The sequence below is a fragment of the Anarrhichthys ocellatus genome, unplaced genomic scaffold (assembly GCF_004355925.1).
Source record: "Anarrhichthys ocellatus isolate YVR2014 unplaced genomic scaffold, GSC_Weel_1.0 scaffold7, whole genome shotgun sequence".
In the NCBI taxonomy this organism is placed as follows: Eukaryota; Metazoa; Chordata; class Actinopteri; order Perciformes; family Anarhichadidae; genus Anarrhichthys; species Anarrhichthys ocellatus.
Window position 1 is genome coordinate 9,408,454 of NW_022280037.1, and position 23,651 is coordinate 9,432,104.

The window sequence follows — 23,651 nt, forward strand, 5'->3', positions numbered from 1 at the left end:
GTAGAAGATAAACAACCAAAACATTGCAAACAAAAGACTTCCACTGAATTTCTCAGAGAGGCAGTTTGGTCATGGCTCAAGGACATTAAAACAGATTTACAGATAAAATAAATTTATGTGAGAAATCACACAGTTGTCCCACAGCGTGATGGTAAGATTGTCTGGCGGCTTGTAGGGTTGCATGGGGAGGCGAGACCCACAGTGGGTCAAGCGTGGTGATTGGTTGTGCCGCGTGCTTGGCTGTGAGTGATAGTGGTATGTCACCTGTCCCAGGTGGAGGATCGATCTAAGCTGAACAGACAGAGCTCCCCAGCGCTGCAGCACAAAGTGTCCAACCGCATCTCCGACCCCTCCCTCCCTCCCCGCTCCGAGTCCTTCAGCAGTGGGGGCATGCAGCCCGCCCGCACCCCACCCATCCACCGCTCCATCGAACCACAGGTGTGTGTGTGTGTACGTGTGCGCAAAAGGAAGGGATGTGAGTGTTTGGTGTGTTTCCTTGTGAACAGCAATAATCACATGTCTCTTCGCTCCTTGAATACTTCCTTTAAAAGTTCATGCCTCCATAGAACTCAGTCTTTCTCTTTCATTTCTCTATAGCCCTCCTTATTGCTACTTTCCTTCATCTCAATGCATTTTTTTGCCATTGTGTTTCCCTACAATTCTTCATTTTTTTTATTTTCTTCCCTACGCCTCTTTATCTCTCTCCCTCTTACAGATGGCTCACCTGGTTCCAGTGAAGACCCACTCCGGCTCCATGTCCGGCTCTCAGTCTCTGCAGGACCAGACTGGCTCAGCTCTGAGTGAGGGCCTTAGCGTGGGCTCCCCCAGGCCCGAGATGCCCCGCCAGAACTCAGACCCCACTTCTGACACCCCCGGACCCCCGCTGCGCATCCCAGGCAGAGAGGAACGGGACAGAGACAGGGATCGGGACAGGACCGCCTGGCTGAGAGAGGAGGACCTTCCACCCAAGGTCAGAGAATTACAATCAGAAAGGAAGACGATCTCTGATGATGGGTTTTCTTGTAGAAGAAACATTTAAAAAAGTAATTGTTTATTTATTGTTATAGCTGCACAGCGATTATATGTTGTTGTGAATTTTGTATCAGTTATTATAATTAGTTTTATGTACATAATTATAATAAACATCCATCAAAGCGTTAAGATAAACTCTTAAACCATACCGTACAAATCATATCTCAGTGCTGATGATTCCTCATTTGTTTGGTTGCAAAGTGATTGATGTATAACTTTGCACACAATGTTGCCCTCTCTAGTTGTTTGTATGCCTTTGTTTTTTGGCATTGTTAACCGGGACAGGTGTAACACTACAAGCCGAACATTACCCAGAAATATAAGTAGTATTTAGAGCACCGCCGCCCAGTTTACTGCACCTGTTTTACCAAAACACCACACAAACTTATTATAATGTCAAGATAAACATGAAACATTCTGAAAACGTTGAACTCCTTGCTCGGGGATTAAAAGCCAAGCAGTACCAGCGATGGTGACCCTCTTTCTGTGTGTTTTTGTGTGTGTCCAGGTCCCCCAGAGGACCACTTCTATCTCCCCGGCCTTGGTCAGGAAGAATTCCCCTAATGGAGGAGTGGGTCTGGGCCCTCGCACAGGTTCTCAACTCATACGGACCAGGTAAAGCTAGCACACTGAAGGCACCTTTATGATCTAGATAATCCTTTAATCCACCTCTTAACACATTTATGCAGACTAGTTTGAAAATAGTTTTTTTTTTGTTATTGTATATTTTAAAACAGTATTCAATGCCATTACAGAGAATGATGCTACGTACTTTTACAAAGACCGCTGTCGCTCTTAACTTATATCAAAAGCATACATCTGTTTCATATAAATATGCTTTATCATTTCAAGGAACTTAAAATATGAGTGAAAATGTTTTCCACCTGTTTCAGTAACCCAGACCTACGGCGCTCCGAGCTCTCTCTGGACGCCATGCTGCAAAGAACTTCCTCCAACTCATCATCCTCCTCCTCCCCTTCATCTCAGGGAGGCTCAGCCGAGAGGAGAGGTACACAAACTTGCACCGAAACTCTGAAAGCCACAAAAACACACTCGCAAGCTTATGGACACGCACTTAAATGAACACACACAGACACGCTTGCATGCAAACAATTAAAAAACGGGCGCATGTACTTGCTCTTGTATACGTGCAAATGCGGACAAAGAAGCACGGAAACATTCGCATTCACTCACAGGGCTTCAGCGAGATTTGGAGGCTATCAGCGGGACAATGTCAGTCGCAGTTCTGCTCTGATCAACCTGTCTGATGTGCCCTGTTACTCTCAGCCTCCGGAGAGATAGAAGAGAGGAAATAAGAGAGGGAGATAGAGAGAGGCGTACAGGGATGTGTCAGACAACAGGCCAGAGGGATATCTAAGATATGCATGGATCTCCCCTTGACAAACACATGGCAGAGAGAGAGGTTGAAGTATGGTAGGACTGGTTTTCCTTCATGTTTGTTGGATGTCATTTTGCAATGGGGTTGACAGTAAATATGGCTGAGATGTAAAGAAAAAAAAAAGAGTATCAAGATAGGGTAAGAAAAATACGAAATAGCTTAAAAAATATTTTATGAATGTGCTTTGACCCATACAAGTATTTTTTCCCAATGTTATGGACAATACACGTTTTATATTCAATTTTCTAAATGATATCGGACAGATTTTGAATCCACATTTTTTGGTGATTCTGACTAAACATATTGGTGCATGTAGGTCAAACGTGTAATTACTTCCTTGTTCTGATAGGTCGAGCCAAGCAGGAAGGATCCCCTCCAGGAGCCAATCAGGAGGCAAAGCCCAAACAGGAGGAGGGCCGGGAATCAGCCAGACCCAGCAGACCTGCAGTGAGTCGCACAACACAGACACACACACATTAACTTTCATTCACAGCAATCTCCTCTCAGGGAATGTTCTACGGTCCTCTTCTCCTTTTTTTTCTGCCATTCATCTGGTTCTTTCTTTCTCTGCCTTCCTCTCTTTGTCCTTTTTGTATTCTTCAGAGCTATAAGAAAGCCATAGATGAGGTTAGTGACACTTGAGTCCCCCCCCCCCCCCTTTTCTTTGCCTCGATCAGAGCCCCTGTTTTTCCCCTGGCATGGTGAAGTTAGTTCATTTCAAATATAAAGAGGATGACGTTTGTTTCTTTAACTTCAAAATATCAGAGTGTAACGCCGATGGCAGTGCATGTGTGCTTCCACACACATACCTGAGAGAGCATATGTGGACGAGTGTGCGTGTATGCATGCGCGTGTTGTGGGCGGGTGTTTGTAACTGCCAAGCACCTGAACAGTCTCTGAATCTCTTTTCCTGTTTCTCTGTTGTCATGGTTACTGGTCAGGAGGAGCTGGTAAGCACACCGTGAATGACGCCCCTCCCCCCCTGCATGATTTGGTCTGATCCATAGACTGGGGTGGATGGGGAGAGAAGGGAGGGGTGGGAACCACGGGCCAGTTGGCATGGGGGTGATTGGTGGAGGGGGTGCAGACTGAGGATGCTGCACTCCTGTCCTACGTCAAGCCTGATTATCTGTCTCTCTCTCCTCCGACGGCACGTCTTCACGTAGTTGATATATTGCCCGTGAGCGAATAAAAGTGCTGATCTGTGATCGCTTCTTAAGTCACAATGAACATTTGAGTGTGGCTAAGCAGACAAAGCAGATCTCAGATGAGCACTCTTGTTCCTGGTCCGGATCTTTGCGTGACAACGAATCAGTTCATGACGCTGAGGGGTTTGCCCTACTCTTTGCCCTCTCTTCTCCCCTCGTCCTTGTACGTGGTTTGTTCTCTCACTCCTCAGGTTTTACAAGAGATGATACAGATCTGACAAACTGACTGACTTTGTCTCTTTCTCCTCTCCTCTTCTGTCCCCCTCTATAGGACCTAAGTGCATTGGCTAAGGAACTCAGAGAATTGAGGGTAGAGGAGGGCAGCAGACCTCCAGTCAAGGTACGATGACATTTATAGTAGAGATGATGATGATGATGATGTTGATGAGTAAATAGATATATTTATTTTGATTGTAGTATTGGCACGCAATAGATTATTGCCTTGAATATAAACACAGGGAAGCTAAGATATTACTTCCATTGTGGTCCTCTTTAGAAGAGGAAAGGGTAAAATGAAACTGTTGGAATTTCTCACAAAGACGCATTATGTGTATCGTTGAAGTCAAAAACGCATGTTGAATGCATTACCCTCCTCATAAATCATCTGCAATGGAATATTTCAAAGCATATCTTGTTTATGCATTTGTTTGCTAGCTTGCAGTGTTCTTCTGTCTGGCCTTAGTGCTCTGTTCCTTGTACGTTACTGATCCGAATATCTGATGAGTGGACTAGCGTGAATCTGCACTGCCTTTCCCGTACAATCAAAACCAGGTCCCACTGGTGAATACATATAGCTGCATAGTCAAAAACTCCACAGAGTACCTTTTTAGTTTGAATACATCCACTATAAAAACATTACACATGAACAAGATTTATCTAAATGAGTGTGGGAGCTAATTTAAATGCAACCCTAATAAGTATCCGGTCTTATCACAGAGGGGTTTCTAAACCAATGCTCTGTATTCTGTCTCTGCTCCTTGCATTGTAATAAAGGTGACGGACTACTCGTCCTCTAGTGAAGATTCAGAGAGCAGCGATGAGGACGGGGAGACGGTGGGCCATGATGGGACTGTCGCTGTTAGCGACATCCCCCGCATCATGTAAGTTGTCCCCTCTGTTTTTTGTTGTTCACGCCCTCTGTGTTTTTGTTTTGTTTTTTCAAGCTGGACTTGTCAGTATGCATTTGCGTTGGAAGTATGCATGTCTTTGGAATATGCGCCATGCCAGCAGCTTGTCAGTGTTGTTTTGGCAGAATTGCTTTGTAAATAATCGGGACCGTGCGTGTGTCTTGTGTGTCTGTTGCAGGCCAGCAATGCAGAGCAGCGGCGAGTCGTATGGAGGGCTGACAGAGGACTCTCTGGGAGATGCCTATAATAGCTCCAAGGACGGCACTCTAGTGATGAGAGAGGTGATGAATGTGCACACACACACACACACACACACACGCGCCACACTGATTTACAGAGGAGGGAATGAAAACAAACAGTTTGTTTCTAACCTACTATCAAACTGCGCTCATTTTGGCTTCTTTATCGCCACTTACTCTTCTTTCACTTCTGTTCTCACTTTCTTTTTTTCTGTCTCTCAGGCAGAGGAGAGGAGGAGAGGGGGCCACACCGAGAGCAATGGGTTCGGGAATCACGGTAACCTCCCTGACCTGGTGCAGCAGAGCAAGTCTCCCTCAGTCACACCCCCCTCAGCCCTGCAGGAACTGGGCGACATGGCTGAGGTCAGACACAGACACACTCATGGATATAGTGCTGTATGTCAAACATAGTGAAATTAATACAATAAGTCTTAATATGTTCACATTTTTAGACTGAAAAAAATCTGCAAATGAATTATTAAAATGTGTATTACTGACTTTTCATATTTGATAACTGGCCTTAAATAAAACCGGAACTTGTCAGATAAAGATCCTTTTTTACATAATTGCATAATAGATTTTTCATATCTGTCAAAAGTTGTAGATATTAACAAATTCAAGCAACTCTGAGTGATATGTTAATAAAGGCTACTTCTTATTAATTACAGTTTGGTCTGGGCGGGTCCAAAGCGTCCTTCACCCCATTCGTTGATCCACGTGTCTATCAAACCTCCCCGAGTGAAAACGACGACGACGAGAACTCAGCCGAAGGTCAGCAAAGCATAGGAAACCTTTTTGCAAGCACAGCTGTCCAAAGAATCAATTCTTCAACTTTCTTTTCTTCTGTTTTATTCCAGCCATGTTTGGTAATGAGCTGCAGAGGCAGGAGCAGGCCAGACTAAATGAAGCCAGAAAGATCTCTGTGGTCAATGTCAACCCGACCAACATCCGACCCCACAGTGACACACCAGAGATCCGCAAATACAAGAAACGCTTCAACTCTGAGATCCTGTGTGCTGCACTCTGGGGTAGGAGGAAACATCCTTCATCTTCCTTATCAATCAAGAACATCTGAACTATCCCAAATGTCTTTCTGTGTCTCTGACTCTTGTGCCTATTTGTGTTTTCAGGCGTGAACCTGCTGGTGGGGACAGAGAATGGTCTTATGCTACTTGACCGAAGTGGACAGGGAAAAGTCTATAACCTGATCACCAGACGGCGCTTCCTACAGATGGATGTGCTGGAGGGGCTCAATGTGCTCGTCACCATATCTGGTAGGTCGAACACAGACACACTCACACTGTATGCACATCCCGTACCCTTCTTTTTGGTAATCTGCTATTGTGTGCTGTTTACAGCTGAATAGGTTTCTAATATATTTGTGTTTTTTTTAGGACTTCATTCCTGTAAGTTCCATCTCATTTCTCTCTGTCTCTGCCTTTGTCCCTCCCCTCTCAGGGAAAAAGAATAAGTTGCGTGTCTACTACTTGTCCTGGCTGAGAAACAGAATATTACACAACGACCCGGAAGTAGAGAAGAAGCAGGGATGGATTACAGTTGGGGAGCTGGAGGGCTGTGTGCATTATAAAGTTGGTAAGGATCTGTGGATGTGTTTGTACGTCATTAATGAAGGAATTAATTGGAATTACATGTGCAAAGGCTGATATTTATGCCGGATTCTGACTGAGCCTGAGCTGAAATTTATTTTAAATGGGCGCAAATCCCTAACCAGCTTGGACATTTTCAGCAGGAAAAGAGAGTAATATTCTATATTCAGGTGGCATGTATTCTATGTAGCTACCATACTAACATCAAGAAAAAAACATTTTTTTTAATTGTTTAACTGCATTTTACCGTTGCTATCAGCAACTCAAGTTTGTGCCAACTATATATATATATATATATATATATATATATATACATTTTTTTTTTTCTGTTTTTGCTGTTAAAGGAAGTTGCTTTACATCCAGAAATATGGGCTTTTATTCTTTTAATTTTTATTAAAGTTCAATTGTATTCTGTTTATACTAACCCAAGTATTTTTCCGTGCTCCTGCCCTTCATGTTTTTCATCACATCAAATGCACGAGTTTTACACCAGTAAGGAGAGTGGGACCAGGGTTTATGATAAATATTACATGTAATAACTCAAATCTAACATACATTATGTTCATCGGGTCAGATTGCTAACGTGGAAAAGTCTGGCTGTTCATGTTCCTATGTCCTGTCTCCAGTCAAATATGAGAGGATTAAGTTCCTGGTGATTGCTCTGAAGAACTCTGTGGAAATCTATGCCTGGGCTCCGAAACCCTACCACAAGTTCATGGCCTTTAAGGTATGGAAGCACAAACATTAACACTCCACACTCCACCATCCACTCAACATCTTTGCACTCTCTCTCTTCCTGCTTCATTCACTTCCGTCTCTCCCTTCCCTGTCTGTTTCCGCTCAGTCATTCACTGAGTTGCACCACCGTCCCCAGCTGGTTGACCTGACGGTGGAGGAAGGTCAGAGGTTAAAGGTCATCTACGGCTCCAGCGTGGGCTTCCATGTCATCGACGTGGACTCAGGCAACCCTTACGACATCTACATCCCCTCGCATGTAAGTGCAAGGCTGTGCTCGTCTGAGCGAGTAGCTTCTGTAAGTCTCCAGTAAACACGTTTCCCGCAGGTCTAATGAATTTGAATGAAGAACAACAAGGCAGTGGAGAGGGATAGTGGTATTTTTTGTTTTGTTCTTCTTACCTGCTGATCTCCTCCTGTGCCAAGGTCACCAGTGACTCATGCACTGTCTCTCGAGGATCTGCTTCAAGTAATGCAATGACTTTTCTTGACAAATGACTCTTGTGATTGATTTACTGTCATGCGAGTAAAAGACTGATGTGTGCTTTACCTCTTTTATCTGATACTATCTTAGTTTGCTAAATATGGTGCTCTGGGATTGGACTATCAATGCTCAGTACGCCGAATGGAGCTCAAATTACCGAAGTACTCCTTATTGCAGAAATTCAATAAGTAGCAGCTGCTATAACAATTTCCTGTGGAAACAATGGTCACCAAAAAGAGCATTGTTGTCAAGAGGTCAGCGTATTCTTTGAGCGCACCTCTTTTCCCCATGGCAGCATTGAGTCAGTTATAAATTCTAGTCACTCATGGAAGCTAGGTGCACCATCAGTAGTTGTCCATGGGCGTGCTTGAATGCAAATGGGTTTTGGTACTTGCATACAGATTAGTTTGTTCCGTGGTGGCTTCACTAATCGCATGCTTGTACCCGAATCAAGTTCAAACAGTTCAGCCAAACTCTTGATTTTGTGGCAATATTTCAGTAAATATGAACGGCTGATTACAGATGTGAAGACAAGCAATTGTAGCTTGTAGATTGAGTCCATGCTTCACAGTGAGTGCAGACCTACTATGAAAGTTATATTCCTCTTGAGGTGATTGTTTCTTTAATCCATGCTACCTCTCTTTCTCCTTCCCTGCCAACAACTTCTCTTCCAGTGTGCCAAACAGATGAAGGTGACATCCTGCCATCCACCCTTTAGACTAGATCAATAGATCTTTAGTAAAATCCCCGTAGTGGATGCACAAAAGTACTAAATGCGTCTATGTGCCGTACAGTTCATTAGAGTAGAGATTAATGCACAATTTAGCTAGAAACAGGTTGCATGAATAAATTCATCTTACCCACACGAGACATCAAAATGGTCTGAAAAGATGTATACTACTACCGGCGAATGTTTGGTCATGCTAGAGCCACAACACGGTATTGCGGAATTAAAGCCTAATTCCAAATATTTGTGAGAATAATTTGTATTACCTTACTTCAAATTCATTCAGTGCATTGCTGCCAGATGAGTGCATGGCGATAAGAGCGTTCCAATTTTGCGTAACTCTTGTGTAAATGCAGTCTCTTGTGGGCTAAGATGAGTTTTTCCATCACCTTGTCACTCATTCATTTTACTGATATGATCCCCTGTTGGGCTCCTGAAGTGTGATTTTGAGTCGCACCTCAGGAGAGCCTGCTGGCACAAATAATTGGGTTATTCTCTGGGGTATGTTTCGGGTAAAGTGCACAGATTCAAGGTGTGTGTGTGTGTGTGTGTGTGTGTGTGGCTGTGTGTTCCGAACTCTTCTGATGGTTTTCCTGTTAATTAAGGTCTGAGAAAAGCGTTATAGTTTGCCCATTCACTTATTATACAGAGCAAGGCTTCGCGGACGACAAGCCAAAGTCTGAACCTTTTGATGCACTGATGCCCCTGATATTTGGCAGCCTTGTCAATGTCCACAAACTTGCTCTTTAGAGGATTACAGTATGCAGGCCGGTCCAAATATATATGCCAAAGAGCCGGCCAAATTCCATTGCATTAAATGCCCATGATGAAACCTCAGTAATATTTTAATCTAGTGTAGATTATGATAAAAGTTGACAGATTTAATTAAAGCCTCTGAAATGTTTGTGCGTGTGTATCTGCGATAGATCCAGAGCCAGGTGACGCCCCATGCCATCGTGGTGCTCCCTAAAACTGATGGAATGGAGATGCTGCTGTGTTACGAGGACGAGGGCGTCTACGTCAACACCTACGGGCGAATCACCAAGGACGTGGTGCTACAGTGGGGAGAGATGCCTACCTCTGTTGGTACGTCCCCCCGACATGAATATTTGTATACTGTGCGTTAAGCCCATTTAAGAGGATTTTTATCAACACTGGAGCAATGAACACATCATAGAGAAACACCCAGTTCAAAGATGTAAATTAAAAATATAGATATATTCTAATACCCATTTCAGTGCCTGTGTAAGTGTGTTGCAGTGCAGATGAAACGTCTCGTGAACTGAACTTATGGGGGTTCATTTGAGGTTTAATTGGATTCAAAAATCAGTTCATAACATCAGCCTTCATAGGAAGGCTTCTGGAGCTGCTTCGAAGCAACAAGAAAGAAGAAGGAGGGGGCAGTGAGCTTAAAATTGTTCAGAAAGATGTAAAATGGATATACATGATCAAATGTAAGTGTAAACGGGAAAGTGAGGGAGTAAGAAACAGGGAAGAGAAGAGAAAGGGGGCAACCAAGAGATCGAAAGAACAACAAAGAAACTGTACATGCCCTGTATGTATGAGCACTGTTTCAATAGGAAAGTACTTCACTGCCCTCATGTGACAGCCAGTGGTATTACACTCTTAAAGCTTCCATCATTTAGGTTAGTGCCAATGAATCTGGATTCTACATTGTGTATTTGTATGCTCTTGATTATTGGATGTTCTATTAGTGTATTTATACATCATGCAGTTGTGAACTGAATGTTATAGATATATATTTTAATATTTTTCCCATTGTCATTTATGCTTGTCTTTGTGTGTTCTCTTCCGCAGCCTACATCCACTCGAATCAGATTATGGGCTGGGGTGAGAAAGCCATAGAGATCCGCTCTGTGGAGACCGGTCATCTGGATGGAGTCTTTATGCACAAGAGAGCCCAGAGACTCAAATTCCTTTGTGAGCGGAACGACAAGGTAAAAAGAAAAAATTCTCAGTTAATCGTATCTGTTGCTTGGAAATGATTTGAGTAGAAAGACATAATTCTCAAAAAAGTAAGTATACTTACAGTATGTGTGACAAAATATGGAGGGAAAAACCCCATGCATATCCACAAGTTGTTGAAACATTGATTGTGTGTATGAAGTTTGGTATAATTTGCATAGATCTCACACAGGCCCATAGAAACAAAAAGCACTCTTTCAATGCTATATCAGGTAATACATGTTCAAGTTCAGATAAGGCAGCAGATAATGTCTATTACATTTTTATTGGGGGTGTTTCATAGATTCAACTTTGTCTATGCAAATGTGAGCAGATGTGTGTACAGAAACATGCATTTAAACAAAAATAAATGATTTGTGTGCATGAAGAGTTTATACTGATATTGCATATCCACAGTGTGTAAAAGCTGACACCTACAGTGCACTTATAAACTAAGATGCATGAACATAAAAGCCTTGAAGGGAAGTGAAGAATAATCCGGCATCTAGGGGTGTGGTTGCACATTGCAACCAACTGAATACCCCTCCGCATTCTCTTCCCTTTCCAAGACTGCAGTGAGCCACCGAGTGCAAAACCGTCCTTACCATAATGACACTACTTTAGGAGCAATGGAAGGTGGGCGGTACCACGGTTTAGCACTAACAACACTGCAGTTTCACTAGCATGTCGAACAGCTACGGCGGCCTTCAGATGATTTAAAAATGCAAAAGGCTCTCGCTAGAGTAGAGCCCGTTTCTGGTTTGTCCGTTCTGGGCTACTGTAGCAACATGGCGGACTCCGTGAAGAGGACCCGCTCCCTTTGTAGATATGAAGGGTTCATTCTAAGCTAACCAAAACTTATTCTTATGCTGAGATTTCATAACTAGAGTTATTTGTGATCTGCAGATATTGATAAATTATTATATTTCGAAATGAGAAATGAAACAGTTTGTGGTTTTAATATATATATCTCTCTCTCTCTCTGTAGGTATTCTTTGCTTCGGTGCGTTCGGGAGGTAGCAGCCAAGTTTTCTTCATGACCCTCAACAGAAACTCTATGATGAACTGGTGAGGGCTCTTCCCACTGTCCACTCTGCCTCACTCTCCAATTGGCCTGCCCGGCCGCACACCTTGGCCCACGGCACTCCTCTCACAAACGAACCAGATTGACCGAGAAGCCACAAGTGAAGTCTTTTAACACTCGAGAGACTAAAACCACGTAGGACAACAAAAGAAGTTATCGTAGAGAAAAAAACAACAAAGATCTTTTCTAAACGAAGAGCCATGGCGCCCTAGATTGTGTCGGGTGATGCAGAAGCCACCGTCTCTCAACTGACTGGCAAACTGGTGCCACTGACTTTCCAAATATTCTCTTCCTCCGTCTGTAACTGCATTCAAGTGTTAAACTGTTGTAGAAATACACTCAAAAAAACGCCGGCCTCCTCCTGTCTCTTCTCTTCTTCCCTTTGTCCCCCCTTCTTAATCCTCTACTACTAGATCTAGTCATCACTTTTTCAATCCTTTGACACCTATGTCCTCCGTTTTCCTCACTTCCTATCTGCCATAGGTGGGCTTGTTCCCGGAGAACTTACACCTCAGAGGTCGGAGGAAAAGATGAATAAGATTTAATATAAATTCAAATTTATACTTTTGAATATGACAGGGCAGCTGAGGGATGACAAATCGACTCTGGGTGTCGGCGGTGAAAGCAGACAGCCTGATAGATTTTCATTCACCCGAGTCACTCCCCTTCTCCTCCTCCACTTCCTCTTCTCGCCATCGTTTCGGGCCCCGAGTAAACCGAATTGTGATTTAGTGTTCGATCGCATTTCGCTGATCGAGATGCCGTGAGACAATCTGCTGTCACAGGTTGTCACAGTATGCAAAGATGATGTCTGTGTCCCTTTAAAACAAAATCACTGGCCCGTCCCTATTTCCTATTTCCATCCTCCTGTCACCGCCACCCCATCGTCATCATCACTCCCAACTCCCTGTTTTCACTCTGACGTCTTTAAACTCTGAAGGTGCTGCATCAGATATACTGTAATATTAAATGAACAATGAGAGCGTCATTCTGTTCATTCTTTTTTATTTCTGTTCTTTTCTTTTTCTGTGACTGAGTCAGTCGGTCTTTGAAGCGTGATGAAATGTACAGCATATCTGTGTTTCTGAAATCAGGAGTGTATGTCAATGTGTGTGTTAGTGTGTTAGTGTGTGCGTGTGTGTTTGACTTGGTGTTGAAACGAGTCCCATTCAAATCAAGTTTGAATCAAAGTGGTACATTAAAACCAATGTCCAAAAAAAAGAGAGAAGTAATTCAGTCTATGTGCGTGAACTTTTAGCTGAATGTGATCAAAGCAACATTGAGTGTGTTTACATGCAGATCTATGGTATTATCTTCTTAGTATGAGGTTTTTGAGTTGGTGTGTCTGAACATCAAGCATTTAAAGATTGGCAATATTGGTGGTTGATTGATGGAAGTGTTTTGCCGTTTTGGCTATTTACAAATACAGCCATGCTGCTGTAGGGAATATGAAGATGCTTATCCTGAATTGAACCTCAACAGAATATGACCTGCAATCCCGAACACTGTGTGCATGTGAAAGATCTCATTATTGAAAGCTGTGGTGTCCTTTTGAATCATGCTCTTCCCTGATTGGTCCTTCTGAGTTTGGCTCCTTCCTGTTTGTACAGTGCCTAGCATGATGTAAGCAAAACAAAAATGGAGGTCAAAAGATTATCGCTGATGTTATAATTAATCATTTTATTTCCTATACAGTTAATTGACACAGTTTTTATTCGTGTGTGTGTGTGTTATTGTCTAATTTAACACGTTGCTGATGTTATTTGTCTCTTCTAATTGACATATAAGTTAACACATTTAAGACTTGATTTATTCTTTGAAAGGATTAACTGAGTATGGTATGATAAAATCGTGCAATTTCTTTCTTAATACTTTATCTCTCTATCATTAATTCATACCGTATTAAATGTGTAACACTGAGGGTGGACTAGTTTATGCATACTCATCCACATTGGAGAGCACTGTAATGCAGATTAGTCTTTTTTCTGGTGGATATACTGCAGTTTTGGCCTGCCATGTTGGCCTATGGTTAGCAAACGTAAGGTGACACAAAGAGACTCAATGAATTAAATCAAGTTTTCCTTCTGTTAAATTATAATTTTTTTAAATTCAGTTACATTTTCAAGGACTTTTTACACATCCACACAGTAGCTGCTCCTGCACAGCTGCAAGTAAGGTTCACCGATCTCTGTTAGGGGGAAGCAGGCTAACATGTTAACAATAAATAGCCGAGCTGAAGAAAACCACTGTCTTCCCTGTGTGTGCACGCATGCAGTTGTGTGTATGATTAATGAGCAAGTGTGAATCGGGCATTATTATTATTTTTATGTTTGTCTATCACAGAATTCACTCTTCCCATTGGAAAAGGCTGACGGTCATTATACTGAGGACTCTCCTTTCAAAGACGAAACCACTGTATTCTTAATTCTGTTTATTTCTTGTTTTCTTTATTTTGAAAGAGCATTACTAATGTTTTGGGATTCATTTGTTTTGTAACAGAGATACTGTAAGAGAGAAATAAATGAAACTAGAGCATTAATGCTTCTGGAGTTGTCATTTTTTTCTGTGGACGTGTTCGTGAGAGATTATTTTTGCCAGTTTGCACATTTGTATCAGCTTTGACCCTCAGACTTTGTGTCCGTCCCTCAAGTATATCATTAACAGTAAGAGTGTGTGTGTGTGTGTGCGTGTTTGTGTGTGTGTGTGTGTGTGTGTGTGTGTGTGCGTGCGTGTGTGTGTGTGTCTCAGAGAGAGAGAGAGAGAATCCCAACTTTGAATCCCAGCAGCAACTGTGCTATTTGCCAGTAATTTTGCATTCCATTATTAATTGCAAAATACGGTACATCATTGTCCATAATGTACCATTATGAAACACCACACACACCCAAAACCAGTGTTGTCGTGTTTCATAATGTACCATTATGAAACGCCACACACACCCAAAACCAGTGTTTTGCGAAGAAATTGAATCCAGACTGTGTGTGTGTGTGTGTCTTTGGACAGTGATTATCATTTTAGTGCTTCCCTCCAATAGTAATGTGTTTGTTTGTGTATATAGAGGATGAATAAGATCACTGCTTCATTTGTGTGAAAGGGTTCTGTCAGCACTGTAGATATGTGTGTATGCGTGTGTATCAATGTGCATGTGTGCATGCATGTGTCAGTCGATTAGCGAGTGGACACAGCGTGGTCGAGCATGCAGCTTTCATTGATCATTACCAACCCCCTGGCCGACACTCTGGACCCATCATGGAGTCAGGAAAGGTAAGGCAATTCTTGGCAAATACGTTCTTAACATGCATTTCATATAATGGTTATATATATTCTACCTCTTCATTCTAAATCCTAAAAGCAGTATTTGCAAACAGGCGGCTGATCTCACTGTACTGCCGACATATGAAGCTTTAGGTTACATTCACCGCTCGGACCTGAAGAAACCACCAGCCCTCTATGCATCAGTGTGTTGAGATTGTGATGAATTGCATTCTTATGTGTCTGCCACAAGAAGATCAACTGTAAATAAAGCACATGCAAAATCTTTCATTTAAGCATCCTTATGTAACCTCCAAGCCTTCTTCAGATTTTTAGAACTAGTGCATAAAGCAGGAATAAGTCGATCAATAATGTGGATAAAGCATTATTTTTCATTTCTATGTGCACTTTTATTTGTGACCGTCTACTCGGTGAGTACAGCTAAATGACTCATGTTCTCGCGCACATTAGATTGTGTGTTTGTTCATGCATCCGTGTGTGTGTGTGTGTCTAAATGACTACTTTTCACTCCTGCAGCAGCTAACGGGTACATTGGCTCTGGCTGTGTTCACAGCAGTTCTGTCGTCCCTGCAGTACGGCTACAGTCTTGGAGTCATCAACGCGCCCCAGAAGGTAGGCTCTATACTTTAACAAAAGTCTTCGCTCCCTTACTGGACCATCCAATTGCCTCAGCATACTGATATTTGCATGCAAAACAGCCAGTCTGAATAAGCTTACTCCACCCTATGACCATTTGCGCTAAAAGACAAGAGTAAGTTCTCTGTATACACTTCTCTACAACACTGGAGATAACGTAATACAAAGGAACAGACTTACCTTTTCCTATCCAAATTGTGTTGTATACCTAACCGAGAATTGTTTCATTTGAAACTTTGCAAGCTGTCTGAAATTCTCTGCTCTGTAATGACACGGACTTTGGGTGCTTCTCCACCAAACAAATGTCTTGTTGAGTGGGAGATGAGTTGAAATGTCTCTCTGCTGCAAGCCGCTGTCATATTTAGCACATAGTTGCTTATCATGGACTGATCTGATTAAGACTTGCTCCAGTTCAGATCGGATAGCATTGTCCTCTTTTACTGCCCCCGCAGACAGGTCCTTTCAATACCGCCCAGCCTTGGTGACAAAGTCAGCTTTTATTGGCCCCACGGTGGATTACATCCCAGAGTGTGTAGAGAAACTTGAAAAAGAAGCTCTGGCAGACAAGAGACATCCTTCCCTCTCTGTTGGCAGCCATTTATGTCAAAGTGTCGTCCAATTAAAGCTGAGACCTCATGTGGCCATTGTTCAGGACAGAGACCATACAGTACATCCAAATAGGACGTTCAAAGCACATTGACCCAACCTCAGGCATTCATTGTGGAATGTCTTAATTCTCTTCATATCAGCTTTAGTGTCCCTTCAACATTTAGAACTGTATGTGAGGAGGAACGTTTATCTTTGTCTGTTTTTTTAGATAGACCTTTGTTTTTAGGCTGTACTGCTTGGACTTCCTCCATGGACTTTCCCCAAACTTGCCTTGATGTTCTTCTGTCCCCTTGTCGTCTTTGCTGATAAATTTGCTGAAATAAAATGAAGTTCTCTACAAACCCATTTATTCAAACAGGTGCTGGAGGTGTTGTATTAATGTATATCACCTACATTTTGGAGGTGTTGATGTTGAGATGTGTTGCTTGGAAATATGTCAAGCTTGTTTCTTTTCTTCTATGTTGTGGTAGTTGGTGGCCATATAGGGCAAAGGGTCATAGGGCCAAGAAGGTCCCTCCTGATTGGTGGAGAATGTGTATGTACTTTTCAGTGGGTCTCAGGCAACTGAATTGGTAACGGGGAGACACCACAAGTGAATAGCGACATTTTTAACTAATAGATAGAACCATGAAACTTCCCTAATTACTCAGAAAATATGCTCACGATATGTGTTTGCATATATTTTGTGTCTGCCTTTTGATCTGTCTCTGTTTGTGCAGCCGCGATTGCTCCTCTTGATGTCCAATAAACATGCCTGTGTCATAGGTCATTGAAAAGCATTATGGGCGGACGCTGGGGGTGTGGTCAGAGAGGGCCGCTGTCCTGTCAGGAAACATCACAGAAGAAGACGGGTTCCCAGAGGCGGGGCAACACCCTGCCGTGGTCATGTATTGGTCATTGTCGGTGGCAGTCTTCTCCATCGGTGGCATGTTATCCTCCTTCCTGGTGGGAATTGTGGGAGACCTGAGAGGGAGGTGAGGAAGGAAGGATACAATTATACAGACACTGACTAAAAGAATGAAAATGGAAAAGGGAATAACTGAGTAAAATAATGGCGTATGAAGTGGGATGGGAGTAGAAGAGATGGAGGTAAACGTTATTTTGAAAAGACTTTCAAAGTTGAAGTTGAACCGGCATCAATATAGAATAATGCCATGGTGCTGGTGCTCTTATCCATCATCTGTCTTTCTCCGTATCTCCCTTTTGCCACCTTTCTCTGTCCCTGTCTTGCAGGATAAAGGGCCTGTTAATGATCAATGTTCTGGCTGTGACTGCCGGACTGCTCATGGGTCTTTCCAAGATGTGGAAGACTCACATCATGATCATCTCCGGCCGCGCTGTTATGGGCCTTTACTGTGGTACATTAAAGCATGCTGTAACCTTCAATTGATGCTCACATCATTTAGTTGGAAATCCCAATTTTTATGGGTCATATACTATATTTGAGGAAGGTTGCCCTCATTATTATTCGGAATATTCACCTTCATGAAAGCTAATTATTGTGGAAATTAAAAGGGTTCCTAAATTGCCCTCTAACATTGCCATATATCCGTAAGCGAATGTTTGTTTAAAGTCATGATGTGTGGGGGTTTCAGGGTTGACACTTGGGCTAGTGCCTATGTACATTGGAGAGATTGCACCCAAGGCTTACAGAGGGGCTCTGGGAACATTACACCAGGTGGCAGCTGTCACTGGCATCCTAATCAGCCAGGTGAGGTGCACAGCCGCATATTTGCTTGATGACAATCTTAACATATATCCTAAACTGTGTGGTTCGTTTGTGTGTGAATGTAGGTCATAGGCTTGGACTTTGTGTTTGGCAATGATGATATGTGGCCCCTGTTGCTTGGTCTGTCTGGAGCTCCGGCCGTATTACAAACCTTCCTGCTGCCTCTATGCCCTGAGAGCCCCCGGTACCTTTACATTATAAGGGGCAAGGAGCAAGAGGCTAAAAAAAGTAAGAGTTACACACAGCAACTCTCTGTTTCACCCCTTTTTCTCTCTCTAGTGCTCTCTTATTGAAATCACAATCAGCTCAATTATTCAGAAACATACAGTTTACAGTTGCCTATCTAGACTACACAAGAGACTATAAAGCAATAGTTCAGCAATTTAGGAATCTCTCTCGTTCACTTTCATGCAGAGTTAGATAAGTAGATCAATATTTGACTGCTAAATTTAAGACTATGGCTGCATTCACAACAACTTGCGCAACTAAACAAACAAGATATATCATGTTAAAGGATTTAATATATTACTTAAGAGGTGCCGGTAGGCCGATTTGTTCTTTGGACAGAGACCGGGTAGTTCTTTCACCCTGTTTCCATTCTTTAAGCCAAGCTAAGCTAACAGGCTGCTGGCTATACCTTCATACTTACAGTACAGACATGAGTGTCAATATTTTCATCTAACTCTCCAAAAGAAGGTGAATAAGTGTATTTAAAAAAAACTAAAAGCAGAACTATTCCTTTAATTTTGCTGACTTGCGTACTTTCACTTAATTTGAAAGCTACTTGTAATGGTTCATATTTACACTATGGTGCTGTTTTTACTTCAGGATCTCAAAAATGACTGCAAATTTATTGATACAGACTCTTGCTATTGTTTACCTTTGCTCTGGGTTGTGTTGCAGGTCTGTATCGTCTAAAAGGGCCGTATGATGCATCTGCGGATCTGGAAGAGATGAGGAGAGAGAAAGAGGAGGCAGACAGGGAGCCCAGGGTCTCTATCCTTTCCTTGGTAAGTCTCTATATAGGAAGAGGCTCACTTGAGATATGTTGCCACTACCTACATATTGTATCTTGTGAAGTCTGCTTTCATTTTTCCATCGACAATTTTGAAGAAAATTGATTTTAGGGTTTTAGAATAAGGTGATGAACTCCCTGAGCAGATCACTCTCATTACACTAGAACTAGAATAGTCCTGAAAAATAGACATAAGTTCATCATAGCACTCCTCCTCAGGGCGGACAGGGACAATCTCTCAGCCGCCCAAATGAATCAGCAACCAAAGTATCCTGATGATCTCATGTACTGGCTCGGGGATAGTCAAATGTTAAAACATAAAAGCTCAAACCAGTGCCTCAACAGACCGGGCGACTGAGGCATGATCTGGAAAGATGAGATTTAACGCTTCAACGACAGAGTATTGCAAATGAAGACATGCTTCAAGTTATGTACGGCTATTTCTTATTAAAAGCTCTTATAACTGTGCTTTCCACATCCTATCTAAAGTGATAGAATATTTGGTTTTAGAGATTATTCAATCAATGGGAAATACACTTCCTGTGAAAGGGCTGCAGATGATGTCGTCCCACTGTGGTCGGCTCCCACTCGAAAACCAAATAGATTTCTGCAATCGTAAAACACATTAAAACACTTTTAATTTCATGCATAACAGCAGACAATAAGATAAACATGAGTTCTCATACTCCTTTAAAGAAGGACAGGAGATATCGGACAAGAGATCCACATGTGGTCATAGCTTAAACAAAAATGTATGTGTTCTAGTTGTGCACTTAAGAAAACCATTGCAGTGACAAATAATGTACTGTTCTGTATTCCCTCCTAGATCCGCTCCTCCCTGTACAGACAGCAGCTGTTTGTTGCCCTCATGATGCACCTCTCCCAACAGTGGTCTGGCATCAATGCAGTGAGTGGCAAATTAACGGCAACTCTGCCATATTGTGCCTCTCATTCGGTTTGCTCAAGTTAAATTGAAATCACAGTGATTTTGATGACATGTTAAAATGGCTGGAAAATCCTGGTTTCATTGTCAGAGCATACTGTATGTGCACATCAGCAGTGACTGGGTTTCGTTTATGTGCATGAAAATGTATAGTACATGAGATCTGTATTGCTCTGTTGTATGACTGTAACGTATACATATACCTGCCACAAACACAGCAAAGCAAACACACAAACAGCTCCTTGTTTTGTCTTCAAGATCTTTTATTACTCTACGGATATCTTTACTCGGGCCGGTGTCCCTCAGCCAGCCTTCGCCACTATAGGAGTCGGAGTCCTCAACGTAGTCTTCACTCTGGTGTCTGTGAGTAGCTCCAGATGCAAAACAAACCGACACGTATAAACACTCACGGACATTCGACCATGAGCATCGCACTGGGTTCTCTCTTGTTACTTCTAACCACACACTTACGTAGACACAAACTCACAGATAATCGGTGTACTGTATGTTCTAGGTTGCGCTGGTGGACAAGGCTGGCAGGCGCACTCTGACTCTGGTTGGACTAGGAGGGATGTGCTGCTGTGCAGTTGCCATGACAGTGGGCCTCAAATTACAGGTTTGTTCAATCAGGTGTCAGAGCTTTAGTCTATCAAGAACTTGAGCTGCACTCATGGGGCTGTTCATATGTATTGGCATGGCCTGCGATATAGTTTACTTTGCTCTTTACCCCCTCTATTAACTGACTCGTTAAGCAGCTTCGCTCATTCTAAATGTCCTGTCCTGTTTCTCACCATAACATCTGTGTAAGGCTAAGTTGCAGAACGTTCACATTCGTCACATATTTGATATTGTCAATATGAGCGCAAAAGCTCATTCTTGGAACCTTGGAAACAGAAAAAAAAAACTTAACTCAAGGTCCACTTGCCAGCTTTTTCTGGAGCTTTCAACTGCATCTCATGGTCTTCATCAGCAGATGGAGTTTGATCCGTTTCGTATAGCTCAGCTGCCATCTTGTACACTGGTACCATGACCTTCTTTGTTTTAAGCACTTTATATACTTATCCAATGTGCGGTAAAGAACTGCAGATAACAGGTGAACAAGATTTTTTTTTTTTTTTTTTGTCAAATTAAATTTGTAACATTTTTGAGGATGGGAAATCTATGACAATGCAAGTCCATTCCTCTATCGCTCTTGTCTTTAAAGAAAACAAATGTAGTGCTTGCTTTACATAGAGCAAAAATGTCCAATACCGTACCTCCATAAGTAAACTGTGTGTCACACTGTGTTGCTTGCATACACAGATCCTATGCCAACATGTTTCAAACTCAGTGCATTTGTAATATAAGTAATCAGGATACTACCCTGACTGATGTACTCTTCTGTCCAGAATGAATACTTGTGGATGAGCTACGTCAGCATGTCAGCTGTCTTCCTCTTCGTGAGTTTCTTTGAAATTGGTCCTGGTCCCATCCCATTTTTCATCGTTGCTGAACTGTTCAGTCAGGGACCTCGGCCTGCAGCCATCGCTCTAGCTGGCTGCTGCAACTGGACCAGCAACTTTGCCGTAGCCATGGCCTTTCCGTATATACAGGTAGGCAGAATAACGCGGATATACATATGTACTGTAAACTCACAAAATCAGAAACACTGCCTCTCCTGACTCCTGTCTTTTTCTTTGTTTTTCTTCTCAGACTTGGTTGAATTCTTATGTGTTCATCCTGTTTGCTGTGCTGCTTTTCGGCTTCACCATGTATATTTATTTTCGGGTCCCCGAGACCAAGGGCAAAACCTTTGAGGAGATTTCTGCTCTCTTCCACAAGGGCCGGAAGAAGTTGGCACAGGGCCCCAAAAATGGTACTGAACTGCAGGAGCTCAAAACATCCACAGATGCTTGAAACAACAGCGTGTTTGTGTGGTTTATTTGTATGCATGTGCAAGGGCGTCTTCAGCTGTCACTATTTCAAATGTGTTTTTGTACATTTATCCATGTAGTATTATAATTACTTGATAAATGAAGGAGTCTTTACACTAGATGACATTTTTTAATCATGTGCTACACAAAAACCAACAGTGACTCACAATATTGTGTTTATGTTATATGGAGTGGGGTTTACATTTAATCCAAGTATAAACTTTCAGTATTGTGACCATGTATAGTTAAAGTGGCTATGAATATTTTATTACATGCCTGTTTGTGTGTGACAGGGCTTTTTTGAACCTACAGAGATTTTTGACCCGACTGCAGTTCCCCTGAGCTTTATGGCGTCATTTATTGTTTTATTGTTCACTTCCACTACTACTTGTTTCTCCAGGTTTACCTTCAAATAAATGCAGTTAAAAAAATAGAATTGTGAATTTATTATTGTGTTATCTACTCCTCCACCATTTTCTGTCTTAAAATATGATCATAAGCAAGACTTCACTTGCAAAATGTGTTTTGCATATTGTTACTTCTCTTGAGTGTTTGGCCTTCACTGTAGTTGGTGTACAGTATGTGTGAGTCTCTGACACTTTTTTCACGTTGATCTGTTGAAGAGGGGATGTTTCTCTATGCTAACCTTAAACCTGCTAAGGCAGGCATGCGCGACCAATACTCTCAGCAATTAAACTTTTGAAACAACAAATATTTGCTTTTTTTTTGCATATCTGCAAAGTCATAGATTTTGGATTGAACAGCTGATGTGATTTTAATAATCAAATGATTAAACTTTTCCTTTTTTTGCAGGGGGGCTTGGGAGCAGGGAACTTTAATATAAATCCAATAGTGCACTGTTTTTTAGGGAATCCTCATTGCTTTATAGCTAGTGGCTTTGAAAAGATCCAAGTAAAGTAACCGACACCACAGCCCAATAACTCTGCTTTCAGACAGATTCATTAACCCAAAGACACAGCACCCAGCAACAAAAGGTGGAAGTAATTTCAGAATCAGCTTTATTGGCCATGTATGCGTATGCATGCATGGCACTTGACTCCGGTTTTCACATTGCTCTCAACGTACATACATAGAATATACAAATAAACAAGAAAAATATATAAACAAGGACATTAAAGACGGCAAAGTAGAACAGAGAAACTAAGCATCAACAGTTAACTGATGTAGAATATAAATACATATCGAAGAATATATATGAACATAAAGAACAACAACATGGACAATGGATTTGGGATATTAGTGCAGAATGGTGGTAGTAGTGCAAATGGAGGTGCAGTATGTCTGAATAATTGTTCATGAGAGTGACGGCCAGCGGAAAGAAGCTGTTCCTGTGTCTGGTGGTTTTGGCGTACAGTGCTCTGTAGGCCTACCAGAGGGGAGGAGTTGGAACAGGTTGTGTCCAGGGTGTGATGGGTCTGCAGTGATCTTTCCTGCCCGTTTCCTGACTCTGGAGGTGTACAAGTCCAGGATGGAGGGCAGGCTGGCACCAATGATTTTTTCTGCAGACCTGACAGTCCGTTGTAGTCTGTTTCTGTCCTGTTTAGTGGCCGATCCAAACCACACAGTGATAGAAGAACAGAGAACAGACTGGATGATAGAGGAGTAAAGCAGGATCAGCAGCTCCTGAGGCAGGTTGAACTTCCTGAGCTGGCGCAGGAAGTACAACCTCTGCTGGGCCTTTTTTGAGATGCTGGCGATGTTGGAGGACCACTTCAGGTCTTGGGAGATTGTGGATCCCAGAAACCTGAAGGTCTCTGCCGCAGACACAGTGCTGTTGAGTATGATGAGTGTTGGAAGGCTCCTCCTGAAGTCCACTGTCATCTCCACAGTTTTCAGCTTGTTCAGCTCCAGGTTGTTCTGACCACACCAGAGGACCAGGTGTGAGTCTGTATGCAGACTCATCAC

General features: G+C 42.4%; 2 protein-coding genes across 7 annotated transcripts in view; both read left to right on the plus strand.

The window, feature by feature from the left end:
* Positions 1 to 14,070, plus strand: part of tnika (TRAF2 and NCK interacting kinase a) — a 47,235-nt gene extending 33,165 nt beyond the window's left edge. Inside the window, exons 16-36 of one of the 5 annotated variants that reach the window (XM_031847970.1) lie at positions 274 to 438; positions 716 to 970; positions 1,541 to 1,647; positions 1,926 to 2,041; positions 2,781 to 2,878; positions 3,035 to 3,058; positions 3,373 to 3,381; positions 3,911 to 3,979; positions 4,633 to 4,739; positions 4,945 to 5,047; positions 5,228 to 5,368; positions 5,674 to 5,776; positions 5,863 to 6,033; positions 6,136 to 6,279; positions 6,464 to 6,598; positions 7,239 to 7,339; positions 7,457 to 7,606; positions 8,506 to 8,523; positions 9,485 to 9,644; positions 10,377 to 10,516; positions 11,512 to 14,070. In XM_031847970.1, coding sequence (XP_031703830.1) covers positions 274 to 438; positions 716 to 970; positions 1,541 to 1,647; positions 1,926 to 2,041; positions 2,781 to 2,878; positions 3,035 to 3,058; positions 3,373 to 3,381; positions 3,911 to 3,979; positions 4,633 to 4,739; positions 4,945 to 5,047; positions 5,228 to 5,368; positions 5,674 to 5,776; positions 5,863 to 6,033; positions 6,136 to 6,279; positions 6,464 to 6,598; positions 7,239 to 7,339; positions 7,457 to 7,606; positions 8,506 to 8,523; positions 9,485 to 9,644; positions 10,377 to 10,516; positions 11,512 to 11,595 — 2,400 coding nt within the window. In that variant the 3' untranslated portion in view covers positions 11,596 to 14,070. The remainder of the gene's footprint in view (positions 1 to 273; positions 439 to 715; positions 971 to 1,540; positions 1,648 to 1,925; positions 2,042 to 2,780; positions 2,879 to 3,034; positions 3,059 to 3,372; positions 3,382 to 3,910; positions 3,980 to 4,632; positions 4,740 to 4,944; positions 5,048 to 5,227; positions 5,369 to 5,673; positions 5,777 to 5,862; positions 6,034 to 6,135; positions 6,280 to 6,463; positions 6,599 to 7,238; positions 7,340 to 7,456; positions 7,607 to 8,505; positions 8,524 to 9,484; positions 9,645 to 10,376; positions 10,517 to 11,511) is intronic. The other 4 variants (XM_031847972.1, XM_031847973.1, XM_031847971.1 and 1 more) reach the window with 4 other exon arrangements.
* Positions 14,071 to 14,730: 660 nt separating this feature from the next.
* On the plus strand, positions 14,731 to 22,209 carry slc2a2 (solute carrier family 2 member 2). 2 transcript variants are annotated; one of them, XM_031847975.1, is made up of 12 exons: positions 14,731 to 14,871; positions 15,397 to 15,492; positions 16,891 to 17,099; positions 17,359 to 17,483; positions 17,721 to 17,836; positions 17,920 to 18,082; positions 18,758 to 18,864; positions 19,696 to 19,776; positions 20,071 to 20,175; positions 20,327 to 20,428; positions 21,201 to 21,404; positions 21,505 to 22,209. In XM_031847975.1, exons 1-12 carry the CDS (start codon positions 14,731 to 14,733, stop codon positions 21,706 to 21,708), a joined length of 1,653 nt encoding a protein of 550 aa, XP_031703835.1. In that variant the 3' UTR covers positions 21,709 to 22,209. The 2 variants fall into 2 exon arrangements, with proteins under 2 accessions (XP_031703835.1, XP_031703836.1); XM_031847976.1 differs by having other exon boundaries at positions 14,855 to 14,871; positions 15,400 to 15,492.
* Positions 22,210 to 23,651: the final 1,442 nt, after the last annotated feature.